This window comes from Lithobates pipiens, unplaced genomic scaffold (assembly GCF_037356315.1).
Source record: "Lithobates pipiens isolate NorthernLeopardFrog02 unplaced genomic scaffold, aLitPip1_a1.2 Scaffold_30, whole genome shotgun sequence".
NCBI classification, from domain to species: Eukaryota; Metazoa; Chordata; class Amphibia; order Anura; family Ranidae; genus Lithobates; species Lithobates pipiens.
The window spans coordinates 60910602-60925363 of NW_027507791.1; the positions used below are offsets into that span (position 1 = coordinate 60910602).

Genomic DNA, 14762 nt, shown 5'->3' on the forward strand with positions numbered 1-14762 from the left:
AGGAACGCTGTAGACAGGACAGCAACGGGCCACTAGAATGAATCACTTAAGAAGCCTTCTGGGCGCCAAGGGCGGTCGCACGGCACGTCCGTTCGCGCCCACGTCAACCGTGCAACCGACCGTGACCCCGCGCACCCGCGTGCGCACGTTTGCAACCCTGCGCACCCGCGTGCGCCCGATCGTGCCTGCTCGCACCCGCGTGCGTCCGTTCGCGTTAACGCGCGCCCGGGAAGACCTATCAGCGCTCAACGGACCAACATTGTGGGTAAGTCTTCCACGGGCTGCTGGGACTCGGGACCGACCATGACAGGGAGCCAGCGTCATGTGCGCCTGTGGCCCCGCCTCCCGACACAGGCCAGCGGTTTGTGGACCGCCCCAGGCCTGTACTGTCCCTCTGTGTCCTCTTCGCTGGGGGGATCGATCGGTCCTCCCCTAGGCTCCTCATGATACAAGGTGGCCGAGCAGCAGGCCCAGGAGAAAAACACGCTGGAGGCCGAGACCACCGCGTGCGCTGCTTCAGTTGCTTCAGTTTGCTTCAGTGCGCATGTGCCGATGATGTCAGTACATGCAAATACAGGGGATATCTCCTAAACCCTGCAGGTTTAGGAGATATCCTGGGTAACTACAGGTAAGCCCAATTATAGGCTTATCTGTCCTTTCGGAAAAAGTGGTTGTAAAGGCGTTTTACAACCACTTTAAACAGTGCATTGAGATCGGGTTGTAAGTTAGAGACTCCATGTAAGGATGTTCTTCCACTACATAGTTTGGTGTCATCTGCAAACACTGAAATTTTACTTTTACTCCCAATCTCTATATCACCTACAGTATAAATAGTTTGTATGTAAGGGTCCCAACAATAAACCTTGTGGTACACTGCTGATAACCTTAGACCATTCAGAGTATGAATCAGTAACCAATGCTCCCTGAATACGGTCCTTTGGACATTTTTCTATCCATTTGAAACTGTAGGCTTTACTGTACACAGTAGCCATATATGAAACGCTTTTGCAAAATCCAAGTATAATATATTCACAACCAGTTTTTGCTTACCTCTGCCCCTTGTTTCTGCCTCCACCTTGTCTCAGCAGCCAGCAGCAGAGAGGAGGACAGAACTTCCCTGCCACATTCTGTGCTTTTTCTGCCAGGCCCTGTGCCCCCTACAGATCTAGCACTCCCTGGTCTCTGCCTCCCCTGGTCTCACCATTCAGTTGGCTCCAACCCTCCTCTGGTCATCTTCCAGACCCTTCAATTTCTGTTTCTCTGCTCCATCCCCAGCTTCTTCCCGGCAGCAGCACAAGGTAATGGGGGTGCACTGTGATGTAAGGGAGGGCAGGGGACTCTTGACTTCTGATGGTGGGGCGCTCTTGACATCTGATGGTGGGGGGTGTGGCGCTCTGGACAGCTAGTCTTATAACTGGCACTTTGAGGGCAACCATAATGCCAATGCAGCCTGCAATGAATTGGAGTTTGACACCCCTGATCTACACCATTTAAGAATGCCATTTAAATATCAACAAAAATAAATAGTTTTATATGTGTTGCATTTTCACTGTCCTGGAAAATTACTTTTACCTACAAAATAGGAACATGTGGGAGGTTTTATTCTATAGGATATTGGAGAAGAATGATTGTGTGCAATGTATATTAAACCAAAGGTTCACTTTGTTATTACAGCTGTTGGGATATTTCTATATCAGCCCCAGGACATCATCTTTGTACCTGCCAGTGACACTGCGGATATCTTCTGCATCTCTAATAATACAAATGTATTAAATGACATGGGAAGAATTTTCTGGTATCGGAAGACAAGGAGAGATGGGAATATGCTGACAAGAGTGGCATCGTGTGCGACTATGAGCGAACAAACCTATTCCTGTAGAGTGGTCACAAATGGCTATACTATAACATTATCCAACATTCAGCCTGAGGACTCCGGAATGTATTACTGTTTATGTTTTCATATAAGAGCATTGTTCTTTGCTAATGGAACAATGTTAATCGCTGGAGGTAAACCGTGCTCTGTTTCATTAAAATGTAATATTATCTAAGACATCTAAGGCTATTCATATATCTCTATCCTATTCTTTGTCTATTTTCAGCTATTTTTTTGTACAAGCTTGGGTCGGAGGCAGGAGAAGGATTAATAGAAGAGTAGGGTAGGAGCTTAAATATGGAGTTTTGTATTTTACTATCAACTCTTTCCTTCCTAGGCTCTAAATTAACAAAAAAGTCCAAAACCAGGAGCAATTACACCTAGAAAGGTTCTATAGGAGGCCAGGAATTCTGATGGACAGATAGTGGCGATGGCTGATGCAACACATTTTATTTTGGGTTCATTGATCCTTTAAAGTGTAACTATATCCTAAATGTTTGTTTTTTTTTTTTTCATTTATTGATGGTGTAGGGATTGATTTCTCTCCTGATGGCACAATTTAAAGTGAGAGAAAATCTCTCCAAACTGTTTTGGTGCCAACCCCCAACAGTCTGCATTTTCCATCACATTTTGTCCCAGAGACAATGGTCACCAGGACCATCAGAGAAGGTGAATCTCCGATGCAAGTCCGGCACTACCACTAGGCGAACTAGGCAGTTGTCTAGGGTGCACTGCCACCTAGGGTGCAGCCTCGATCACTAGAGTCTGTCAGGAGGAGGGGGTGCCTGGAGCTTGCCAGTGCCTCTTTATTCATAGTCTGGGGTGTGGAGGGCGTGCACAGCACACGACCACTGCCAGCCTCCTCAGCTCCACTCACACACACACACAGAGCAGCATATTCATGGGTGTTCTGCTCCATTACCAGTCTGACTTCCCTTCCTGGGCCATTTTTCCAAGTTTATTGATGGGGAGGAGTGAGGGAAGTGTTGGAATCCCTTCCTTATAATGGGGGGAGCCACCCCGCTTACTCCCCCAGCCCCGCTTACTCCCCCAGACTTGACAGGTTACTGCAATCTTTGCACACACCCTCCTGCCTCTACTCTCACTGAGCCCCGGGACAGCACAACACAAAGGCATTGGTCCTGCCCACCACCACACGGAGCGCCCACCCCTGCTATCGATTGGCCATGGGACAACAAGCACACGACTTAGTAATTGGCTGCTCTAACAGACTGCTTATTGTATTCTCCTGTGATAGAACTCTGTCACACTGCCCACCACTTGTCACACTGCCCCCCCCACCTGGTACACCTGTTACACTGGCCCTCCACCTGTCATACTGCCCCCCCCCCACATTTTACACCTGTTACACTGGCCCCCCACCTGTCACACTGCCCCCCCACCTGTTACACCTGTTACACTGGCCCTCCACCTGTCATACTGCCCCCCCACATTTTACACCTGTTACACTGGCCCCCCACCTGTCACACTGCCCCCCCACCTGTTACATCTGTTACACTGGCCCCCCACCTGTCACACTGCCCCCCCACCTGTTACACCTGTTACACTGGCCCTCCACCTGTCATACTGCCCCCCCCCCCACATTTTACACCTGTTACACTGGCCCTCCACCTGTCATACTGCCCCCCACATGTTACACCTGTCACACTGCCCCCCACCTGTCACACTTCCCCCCCACCTGTCACACTGCCCCCCACCTGTCACACTGACCCCCCCACCTGTCACACTTCCCCCCGCCAATCACACTGCACCCGCACCTGTTACACCTGTTACACTGGCCCTCCACCTGTCTTACTGCCCCCCCCACATTTTACACCTGTTACACTGGCCCCCCACCTGTCACACTGCCCTCCCACCTGTTACACCTGTTACACTGGCCCTCCACCTATCATACTGCCCCCCCCCACATTTTACACCTGTTACACTGCCCCCCCACCTGTCACACTGCCCCTCCACCTGCCACACTGCCCCCACACCTGTCACGCTGCACCCCACCGGTCATACTGCCCCCCACATTTTACACCTGTTACACTGGCTCCCCACCTGTCACACTGCCCTCCACCTGACACACTGTTAGATATGGCTATCCCTTTGCTCTGTGGGGACATCTCTTTGCTGGTCTGGGCTGTCTCTTTAGTTTGGGTTTTCTCTTTGCTGGATTTGACTGTCTCTTTGCTGTATGGGAATGTCTCTTTACTATATGTGGATGTTTCTTTGCTGGATTGGGCTGTTTTTTGTTTGTTTTTTTATTGACTTTTTTTGTTGGATTGGGCTGTCTCTTTGGCATCTTATGGCACATATTTTTGCAAATTAAAAGAAATTTAGCAGTTTCATGTTTTCATGTTTAGATGTTTTAATATTTTCATATTAAATTATTTAATATTTCATATTTTCATTTTAAGTTTTTTTAAAAATGTACGAGTTTACTTTTTTTTTTTGTTGGGGGGGGGGGGGTGCAAGTAGCTGGTCTTGCCTAGGGAACAAAATAGTCTAGCATTAGTCCTGGCCCTGCTCCAATGACAGCAGGTTCTGTGCAAACCCCTTCAGTTGGCTCGCCTATCTGATAGACTCGAAAGGCAGTCACAAGGCTGTTGCTTACCTGCTCTATCCAAATCAAAACAGAATGTGTTAACTGGTTGGACTTTACATTTATAACATTCATACTCAGGGCAGGACTTAGGGTGGTGGGGGCCCCTGGGCTTGAGTCACTTTCAGGCCCTACTTTCTATACATTATCGTATTTATCGGCTTATAACTCGCAACGGCGTATAACACGCACCCCAAGTTTTGGAGGGCATTTTAAGGGAAAAAAAATTACATTTAAATGCCCATCATTGCAGCCTGGCAGTGTCATTTTCAGCCTTGTCAGTGTAACCTTGTAATTTGCAGCCTTGTCATTGCAGTCTTGAAGTTTAAAAATGGTGCCGTATCTCGGCGGGTCTCGGGTCCTCTCGTCGGCTCTTGGGTCCTCTCAGTGACTCTCAGGTCCTCTTGCAGTCCCGAGAGGAGCCGAGAGTAGTGTACACGGCTCAGCTCACAGTCGCGCCCAGTCCCTGTGTTATGTCCATCATAGGTCAAGACTGGGTGTGACTGTGGGCGGAGCTGAGCCGAGTACACTCGGCTATGTATCTTGGCGGGGCCCCCTATCGGGCGGGGCCCATGGGCTTGAGCCCAGTCAAGCCCAATGGTAAGTCCTGCCCTGTTCATACTATAACATTTAAATGACCTAATAAATGTATAGTTTCAACAGATCATTCAGTAACTGGATATTTATGATCTCACATTTTCAGATAATTCCGATGCCAACACTATTGGTTATCTCCTGATTACTGCACAGCAACCTACTCCTAACAGTACTATCCAGCTGGCTTGTATAGCGAGAACGTCTCTTGATAAAGGCCATGTGACCTGGAACATCTCTGGAACGTATCACATGGGCAGAAGAGCCTCTATGAAGCTCCATGATGGTACATGGATGTTACTGAACCTCCTTTCCCTTTCCAGAGACACCTGGGATTATGGAGACCATGTGACCTGTGAAGTCTGGTTCAGCTCTTCTCCTGTCCAGATCCATGGGACAATACCACATATAGGTAATAAGGGCCCTTGTTTTTTTCAGTATAAGCAATATAATTTAAGAGAATTGAGAGAAATGCATTTCTAGACAGTATCTTTAGTCCCTTGACTATCTTAAAGAGGAAGTAAACCCTTCCAAACAACTTGGACCTATAGGTAAGCCTAGATTAAGGCTTACCTGTAGGTCCAAGCAATATCTCCTAAACCTATATGGTTTAGGAGATATTTGCCCGAAAATGGGCACCGCTGTCTACGGCGCATGCGCCGTAGACAGCGGCGCGCATGCGCACTAAATGCGGCAAATCCAAGAATGGATTTGCCAAATTTGTCGACTCCCGTGCGCATGCGCGGGAGTGAGGTCATCGCGGCTTCGCCGTATGACAGCGGCGGAGCTGCGAGGCGCGACTCCCGTGCGCATGCGCGGGAGTGACGTCATCGCGGTTGCGCCGCTGTGATTCGTCGGAGCTGCGAGACGCCACAAGCAACATGGATGCGGCGGACTACAGGGATCAGCGGCTACTTCGCTGGCTCCTGTGTCAGGTAAGTGACACATAATGAGCTACTATGCGATGCATAGTAGTCCATTATGCTTTACCTTTGCAGGGAAAAAAGGAGGAAGTAAAGCCATCAGGGTTTACTTCCTCTTTAAGCTTGCCATAGACGGTTCAAATCTTGGTCAGTTCGCAGGGACTGGCCGAGACTCAAACCATGTATGGGCAATCTGATTGTACCAAAGTTGATTGATCGATAAACTTGGTACAAGTGCTACGCTTGTCTTACTCCACTCAAATGTGAGTTTAAATAATTAAAACTGGGGTTTTAACTAACTTACTACACTCAGAGTGGCGCCGCTCTCTCTCTCTTTCTTTACCCATGCATATAGAGTTGCTTCTGCTCTTGTTATTTTTAAATGAAAAAAAAAAAATGTAGGCCTTTAAAAGTTTCACTGTCCTACAGTTATCTTCAGCCTTTGTAGGAACAGATTCAATGTTGTTTACTTACTATAAAAGCTAAATTTACAAAGTGCACAAGTCAATTATTAGTTTGCCAAATTGTTATTATGAATAGACCTGGCTGGAGGGACTAGGCTCTTCTTCTGCAGATGGGGCTCACGTAAGTGTTATGCCGCGTACACACGATCGGAATTTTGGCCAGCAAAAGACCGATGAGAGCTATTCATCTGAAAATGCGACCGTGTGTATGCTCCATCGGAATATAGCTGTCTGAATTCCCACCAGCAAAAATTTTAGAGCATGTTCTCAATTTTCCCGATGGAAAAACTTTCTATCGGAAATTCCGATCGTGTGTATGCAATTCCGACACGCCAAAACTCACACATGCTCAGATTCAACTACGAGACAGAATCTATTGGCTACTGGGTATTGAACTTCCTTTTTCTAGTCCCGTCGTACGTGTTGTATGCCACCGTGTTCTTGGCGGTCGGAATTTGGTGTGACCGTGTGTATGCAAGATAGCTTGAGCGGAATTCCGTCGGAATTCTGTCGGAAAAACCATCAGACCTTTTTCCGACCATAATTCCGATCGTGTGTACGCAGCATCATGGGAGGCTGGTCCAACGGATATTCCGACGGAAACAGTTCGATGGAGACCACACACAGTCGGAATATCCGACAAAACGGTCCGATAGGACACATTCCGACGGAATCTCCGACCGTGTGTACAAGGGCTTAGACATTAATTAGGGTTATCTAAGGATTAAGAGATGATTTTATTTTAAATGTATTTATTGTTGATCCAGGGAATATCTAATTGCCTTTTAGGGGATCAGGAGGACACTTTTTTTCCCCACTGGAGCAAATTGAAGCATGCTGTGTAAGGTTCTTTTTTTGCCTTTCTCTGGATCATATGTGGGTACAGGGTTCTGTATATGGTGCTTTCTATGTATTTATTATTATTTTTAATGGTTGAACTAGATGGACAATACTTTGACTTGCACATACCATTAATTTATGAACTGCAACTGCAGAATTCCACCTTAGCAAAAGATTCATAGTGACCACAGATAATTACACCAGAAGAGCAACTCTCACGGTGTAATTTGCAAAGCCATCATGATAGCATTAAAGCTTGTTCATGCAAAGGCAGGCGGGGCTACCATGGCCACTGCACCCCCTAGCCCAATGTCTCTGGCTTGCCTTTCCAGTCTACAATCGTGATAGCAATGTAGTCACTAATTTAGTGTATAGTCAAGTGAAAAAAAAATCTATATACCCCTGTTTCCCCTGAAAATAAGACCTAGTGTGATTGTTGGTGATGGCTGCAATATAAGCCCTACCCCCCAAATAATCCCTAGTTAAAGTCCTTGTAGGCCTTATTTACAGGGTAGGACTTATTTTCGGGGAAACAGGGTAGGGCTTATTTGGGGGTAGGGCTTATATTGCAGACATCACCGACAATCACACTAGGTCTTATTTTCGGGGAAACAGGGTAGTAGCAAATACAGTGCCTTGCAAAAGTGTTCACCCCCCCCCCCCTTGGCATTTTTCTTGTTTTGTTGCCTCACAACCTGGAATTAACATGGATTGTTTGAGGATTTCCATCATTTCATTTACAGAACATTTCCACAACTTTGAAGATGTTTTTTCTTTTTATTGTGAAGCAAACTACAAATAGGACAAACTAACAGAAAAAGTCAATGTGCAAAACTATTCACCCCCTAAAGTCAATACTTTGTAGAGCCACCTTTTGCGGCTATCACAGCTCCAAGTCACTTTGGATAAGTCTCTATGAGTCTTGCCACATCTTACCACTGGGATTTTTGCCCATTCCTCCTTGAAATACTGTTCCAGCTCGTTTAAGTTGGATGGTTTGCGCTTGTGAACAGCAATCTTTAAGTCTGACCACAGATTTTCTATTGGATTGAGGTCTGGGCGTTGACTAGGCCATTCCAACACATTTACATGTTTCCCTTTAAACCACTCAAGTGTTGCTTTAGCAGTGTGTTTGGGGTCATTGTCCTGCTGGAAGGTGAACTTTCATCCTAGCCTCAAATCACACACAGAGTGGTACAGGTTTTGTTCAAGGATATCCCTGTATTTAGCATCATCCATCTTTCCCTCAACTCTGACCAGTTTCCCAGTCCCGGCTGCTAAAAAAACATCCCCACAGCATGATGCTACCACCACCAAGTTTCACAGTGGGGATGATGTTCTTTGGGTGGTGTGATGTGTTGGGTTTGCACCAGGCATAGCGTTTTCTTTGATGGCCAAAAAGTTCAATTTTAGTCTCATCAGACCAGATCACCTTCCTCCGTACATTTTGGGAGTCCCCCACATGTCTTTTCACAAACTCAAAACGTACCATTTTGTTTTTTGCTGAAAGTAATGTCTTTCTTCTGGCCACTCTGCCATAAAGCCCAACTCTATGGAGCGTACGGCTTATTGTCGTCCTATGTACAGATACTCCAGTCTCTGCTGTGGAACTCTGCAGCTCCTCCAGGGTTACCTTAGGTCTCTGTGCTGCCTCTCTGATTAATGCCCTACTTGCCCGGTCCGTGAGTTTTGGTGTGTCGGCCGTCTCTTGGCAGGTTTGCTGTTGTACCATGTTCTTTCCATTTGGTTATGATAGATGTGATGGTGCTCCTAGGGATCATCAAAGATTTGGATATTTTTTTATAACCTAACCCTGACTTGTACTTCTCAACAACATTGTCCCTTACTTGTTTGGAGAGTTCCTTGGTCTTCATGGCAGTGTTTGGTTAGTGGTGCCTCTTGCTTAGGTGTTGCAGCCTCTGGGGCCTTTCAAAAAGTTGTGTATTTGTAATGACAGATCATGTGACACTTAGATTGCACACAGGGGGACATCATTTCACTAATTATGTGACTTCTGAAAGTAATTGGTTGCACCAGAGCTTTTTATGGGTTTCATAACAAAGGGGGTGAATACATACGCACATGCCAATTATCAGTTTTTTATTTCTGAAAAATAGATTTATGTATATATTTTTCAAATTTTACTTTTTATATATTTTTCAAATTTTTTTCCTGATTCCCATACCGAAGATGGCGGCGGCAGCACCTGAGAGCCGACTGAGAGATCGGCTGTGGGTGCCGACATCGCGGGCGCGCTGGGCGGGTAAGTGTCCATATTTTAAAAGTCAGCAGCTGCAGTATTTGTAGCTGCTGACTTAAAAAAATAAAAATAAAAAACGCGGAACTCCCGCTTTAAGCATAATCTGTTTATTTGTAATGTTTGTAGTTACTGATTTGTCTAATATTATCTCTACATCTGTCTTTCAGCTACGGTCCATGGAAAGTTCTTCTCTAATTGTCCTTCATATCTAAGATATGTCGCAAGTTCCATCGTTCTGTTGATTTTTTTCCTTACTATTCACCTCTCCTCAGTGTATATAAAGAGGTAATATACACCACTGCTATCCTCAGTTTCCTTAAGGCCCGATTCACACCTATGAAGGTTGCACTTTGCATATTGCAGGTGCAGTTTGCATATTTCAATACACATTTTTAATAAATTGAAGTCTGTGGAACCAAAATCCAGAAAAAAGCCCCTGGCCCTTTCCATAAAATGCACAAATGTGAACTACATCCATAGGAAACCATGTTAAATGGACTGTAGTGTGTTTCTGCAAAACTGAAAACACGCTAAAAAATGCATAGGTGTGAACCAGGCCTAAGTGACCCCTTTACTGCTTAAAAAATAAATAAAACAGACCCTGTAAAAGAAGACGTATTTACCTGTCCTTCTACCTGATCATTGGATCATAACTTTCTTGGAAAGCTGCAGCCACCAGCAGAACCGTCACATCTGACACTTTGGGAAGTTTTGGATGCCTGTCTTGTTTTTACTACACAAACTGTTGTTTTATCCACTGGCCCCTTCATCACTAGAGAATAGAGCTGCACACGTATGGGAAAAATGAGAATCACTATTTTTTTGCTTAGAATAAAGATCACCACTCTTGCGGTGTAACATCATCTTTCACATTATACAAAGAAATTGGGCTATATTTTACTATTTCGTTTTTGTTTTTTTTTTATTTAATTTAAGTGTATTTTTTTCCCCAAAAATTACTTTAAAAGACCACTGTGCAAATACAATGTGACATAAAAATATTTAACAACCACCATTTTATTCTCTAGGGTCTCTGATAAAAATATATATAATGTTTGGAGGTTCTAAGTTATTTTCTAGCAAAAAAAAATCAGATTTTAACTTGAAAACAACAAGTGTCAGAAAAAGGTTTAGTCTTTAACTTCCTTCATTTACAGACCAAAGTTCATTCCTTTGATCTAAAGAACAAAATGTTACAATGTTTATAGTTAGCTCAGCAAATGTGAAACTTATCAGACAGTCTTTTTTTTTTTTTTGACAGCTGTCGGCTTGAGCAGAGAACTCAGCATAGAATCAGGGAAATTATTTGTTAAGATAGCGAGGGGGAAAGAAGCATAATCTCGATTCTTAACAATTAATCGTGCAGCTCTACTAGAGAATACACTCGTGACATAAAGATCAATGGATCAAAGTGCAGCGGGGGGATGCAGACATCCGACTCAGCCAGAAGTGTATTGAATGCAAATATTCTGCCTGAGACTGTAAATTTGCAAGAGAAGAGAGAGACCTAAGGAATGGGGGGGGGGGGGGGGGGGGGCAGGTTAGTATCAAATGTTTTCCTTAGCAGGGTCTGTCCCTATAAAGTAAAACTGTAATTGTTTTTGGTAAACTTAAGTTTACATTTTTATGTGTGTTTTTAGATGATGAACATATATTATTTTATGATTTATATACATTTTGTTTCGTAAATAAACATTGTATTGTCAGAAACCATGAAATCAGGCCGAGACAGAAATACAGTTAAATCCCACTTGTTTAATAATAAAAGTAAATAGAGCAAACATAGTCAAAACATAGCCAGAGTTCAGGAATTGGAACAGATAGTCGGACAAGCCAAACATAAGGGAGCCGGAGATGAGCGCAGTAAAACAGCAAGCAGGATCTGGAGCCATTAGGGATGTCAGCCAAGCAAATCTTTTAACAGGAATGCAGTAGAGCATCTCTGTGATGTTGACCAAGGCAAAGGCAGAGATCCTCTGGGCTGGATGGCTTAAGTAGGCAGGACTGACGAGCAGGATCATCAACAGCTGAGTAACTATGGAGAGAGATGAGAGCTGGCAATTAGCTGACAGCTGAGCAGTCAGCTCTCAGAGAAGGAAGGGCTGAGCCCAGCCCTGACATGAATAAAGCACTTACCATGGCTCAAGTTTCACAGAGCATTGTGGGCTTCCAAAGAGAAGGTGGGGCAAAACTTGTTTACCTTTAGGCTACCTTTCTTTGATTGAACCATATAAAGAAAATACGAGGGAGTGACAGAGATAAGGCAATGCGTTAGCTCATTTTATTATATAAGCTTTGGTGCTTGTGCTATTGAGTACTGAAAACGGTAGATAAGGATAATATGCAAACATGTAAAAAAGGAGCCCAGGGAGGGCACCACCTGCTGACTAAAAATGCTTTATACAGTATGACCAAACTATATCTATATATATATATATATATACACGCGCGCGCACACGCACACACACTATAAGTTAACCCCAAAGCTTATACTTTAGTATTGGATAAACTAGTGAGCAACTACCAGTGATCCAAGACAAGCAAAGTCTTAGGCGTTTAACTGATATTATACACATAGACACATCTATATCTACATACCCGCACAATCTCAACCTACCTTGCAACTCAACTGCATGGTGACTGTCACATGAAATTAAAAAATTTAAAGAAGAATGGAAGTTGGGGACAACCAGTGAACCTCACCTTTGACCTACCCCAACTTTTTAGAAGGACTTGGAGCATCGCTCCAAGTGTTGGCAATACCACTCCAGTGATCCACACTATTAGCGAACCAGCATCCAAAGTACACACCCAGGGTTGCAGTAACATAGACACAAAACACACCAGGGGATGTGCCCTAGATAACAGTTGATGCTGAGGCTATTTCATGGTTTATCTTACGTTCTGCTAATAGGATTGTGGAATCTTCACACTAATTTATGTTACCGCAACCCACCTTTTGGGGGGGGTAGTAAAGTGACATAGTGAAAGAACGGATAAGTGAAGAATTAAGGTTCCCCCAATTAGAACAATATCAATTTGGCCTCACAAGTCATACAGGCTCATATCTGACCTTTAGCTCTATCACATTACACATACTTGAGTTGTTTCCTAACATTTATAATTTGATAACAGATTCCAATGTAGACACAATACTGTACATCTTTCAGTTCTAAATACACACAGTGAGCAACACCTTTTGAAAATTGAACTGTATCAGAATTGCCTGTCTTAGGACCACAGAAGAGGCCTTGGGAGAGTGAGGGCCTAGGGAGAGATGAATCCATGATTTGACTTTTTTTTTGTCCTTCATTTATATGGACGTGTTATAATAAGTCACTATTTTGATTTCAGGAAGTAAAAGAAAAACAAATGATGGGGAACCCCAGAGACACATATGACTTCTCTGTTAATTCAGTTGAGGAATTCGACAACATACCCACCGACTACTCAAATGTGAAACTTTGGCACTAAGATATCCTTCAGGATCTTGACCCACCGGTTGATATATTGATAGATATTACAAAAATATATTTAATTTCATCAATTTATGAAATAAGTTTGGTGTAAACTGATTAATACATTAAAACATACAAATAATCACATGTATGCAAATAAAGTAAAATAAATAAAGAATGAATGAAATGTAGAGAAAAGACCACTGGGGTATTCTAAAATGCAATAAATAAGCCTGCAGAGACAGTTCCGCTGTACTATAATTAGTGGATGGGATGCAACCTGAATTTCTGAAGCAATAAATAAGGTTCTACTGATAAAATAAGAACTTTGGAGGAGTGAGAATGAGATTTGTTCATTAAATAAGACTATGTAGTTCCATACTTGTAGTACCCAAATGACACCACAAGGTGGCAGAAAATAATCAGTTATCAGAATGTAGCATTACCGTATATTCAGTTCCATACAGGCAGAACCCAAATATCAGCATGTAACATCAATATATAGTTCTAAGCTAGCTCACCACAAGGTGTCAGTTATCAGAATGAATCATTAAAGAGGAGGTCCGGCCGTTTTTTTTTTGTTTTTTTTAAAGTCAGCGGCTACAAACACTGTAGCTGCTGACTTTTAATAAGGTCACTTACCTGTCCAGGGAGCCTGCGATGTCGGCCTGGATCGGGTGCCAGCGCCACCATTCTAGCGAAGTGAAACAGGCAGTGGAACCTTGCGGCTTCACTGCCCATTTCCTACTGCACATGCATGAATCACGCGTCGCTTTGTGAATGGGCGGCTGTCACACAGGTCCCAGAAGAGAGCATGCCCTATTTCCCAGGAGGCAATGCAGGGACAAGGACGAGAGTGAGGAGCACCGCGGAATAGGAAGAGGCATATTAGGAACACTGTAATGTGACTCCTTTAATGCTTAAAAAATAAATAAAACAGACCCTGTAAAAGAAGACGTATTTACCTGTCCTTCTACCTGATCATTGGATCATAACTTTCTTGGAAAGCTGCAGCCACCAGCAGAACCGTCACATCTGGCACTTTGGGAAGTTTTGGATGCCTGTCTTGTTTTTACTACACAAACTGTTGTTTTATCCACTGGCCCCTTCATCACTAGAGAATAGAGCTGCACACGTATGGGAAAAATGAGAATCACTATTTTTTTGCTTAGAATAAAGATCACCACTCTTGTGGTGTAACATCATCTTTCACATTATACAAAGAAATTGGGCTATACTTTACTATTTCGTTTTTTTTTTTTTTATTTGTTAAAGTGTATTTTTTTCCCCAAAAATTGCTTTAAAAGACCACTGCGCAAATACAATGTGACATAAAATATTGCAACAACCACCATTTTATTCTCTAGGGTCTCTGATAAAAATATATATAATGTTTGGAGATTCTAAGTTATTTTCTAGCAAAAAAAATCTGATTTTAACTTGAAAACAACAAGTGTCAGAAAAAAGTTTAGTCTTTAAGTGAGTAAACTTCCTTCATTTACAGACCAAAGTTCATTCCTTTGATCTAAAGAACAAAATGTTACAATGTTTATAGTTAGCTCAGCAAATGTGAAACTTATCAGACAGTCTTTTTTTTTTTTTTTTTGACAGCTGTCGGCTTGAGCAGGGAACTCAGCATAGAATCAGGGAAATTATTTGTTAAGATAGCGAGGAGGAAAGAAGCATAATCTCGATTCTTAACAATTAATCGTGCAGCTCTACTAGAGAATACACTTGTGACA

General features: G+C 43.5%; 1 protein-coding gene across 1 annotated transcript; it reads left to right on the forward strand.

Moving 5' to 3' along the window:
- Nucleotides 1-1683: 1683 nt before the first annotated feature.
- Nucleotides 1684-13328, forward strand: LOC143942086 (uncharacterized). Its single transcript, XM_077463388.1, has 4 exons — nt 1684-2007; nt 5185-5487; nt 9730-9847; nt 12917-13328. Exons 1-4 carry the CDS (start codon nt 1779-1781, stop codon nt 12921-12923), a joined length of 657 nt encoding a protein of 218 aa, XP_077319514.1. The 5' UTR covers nt 1684-1778; the 3' UTR covers nt 12924-13328.
- Nucleotides 13329-14762: the final 1434 nt, after the last annotated feature.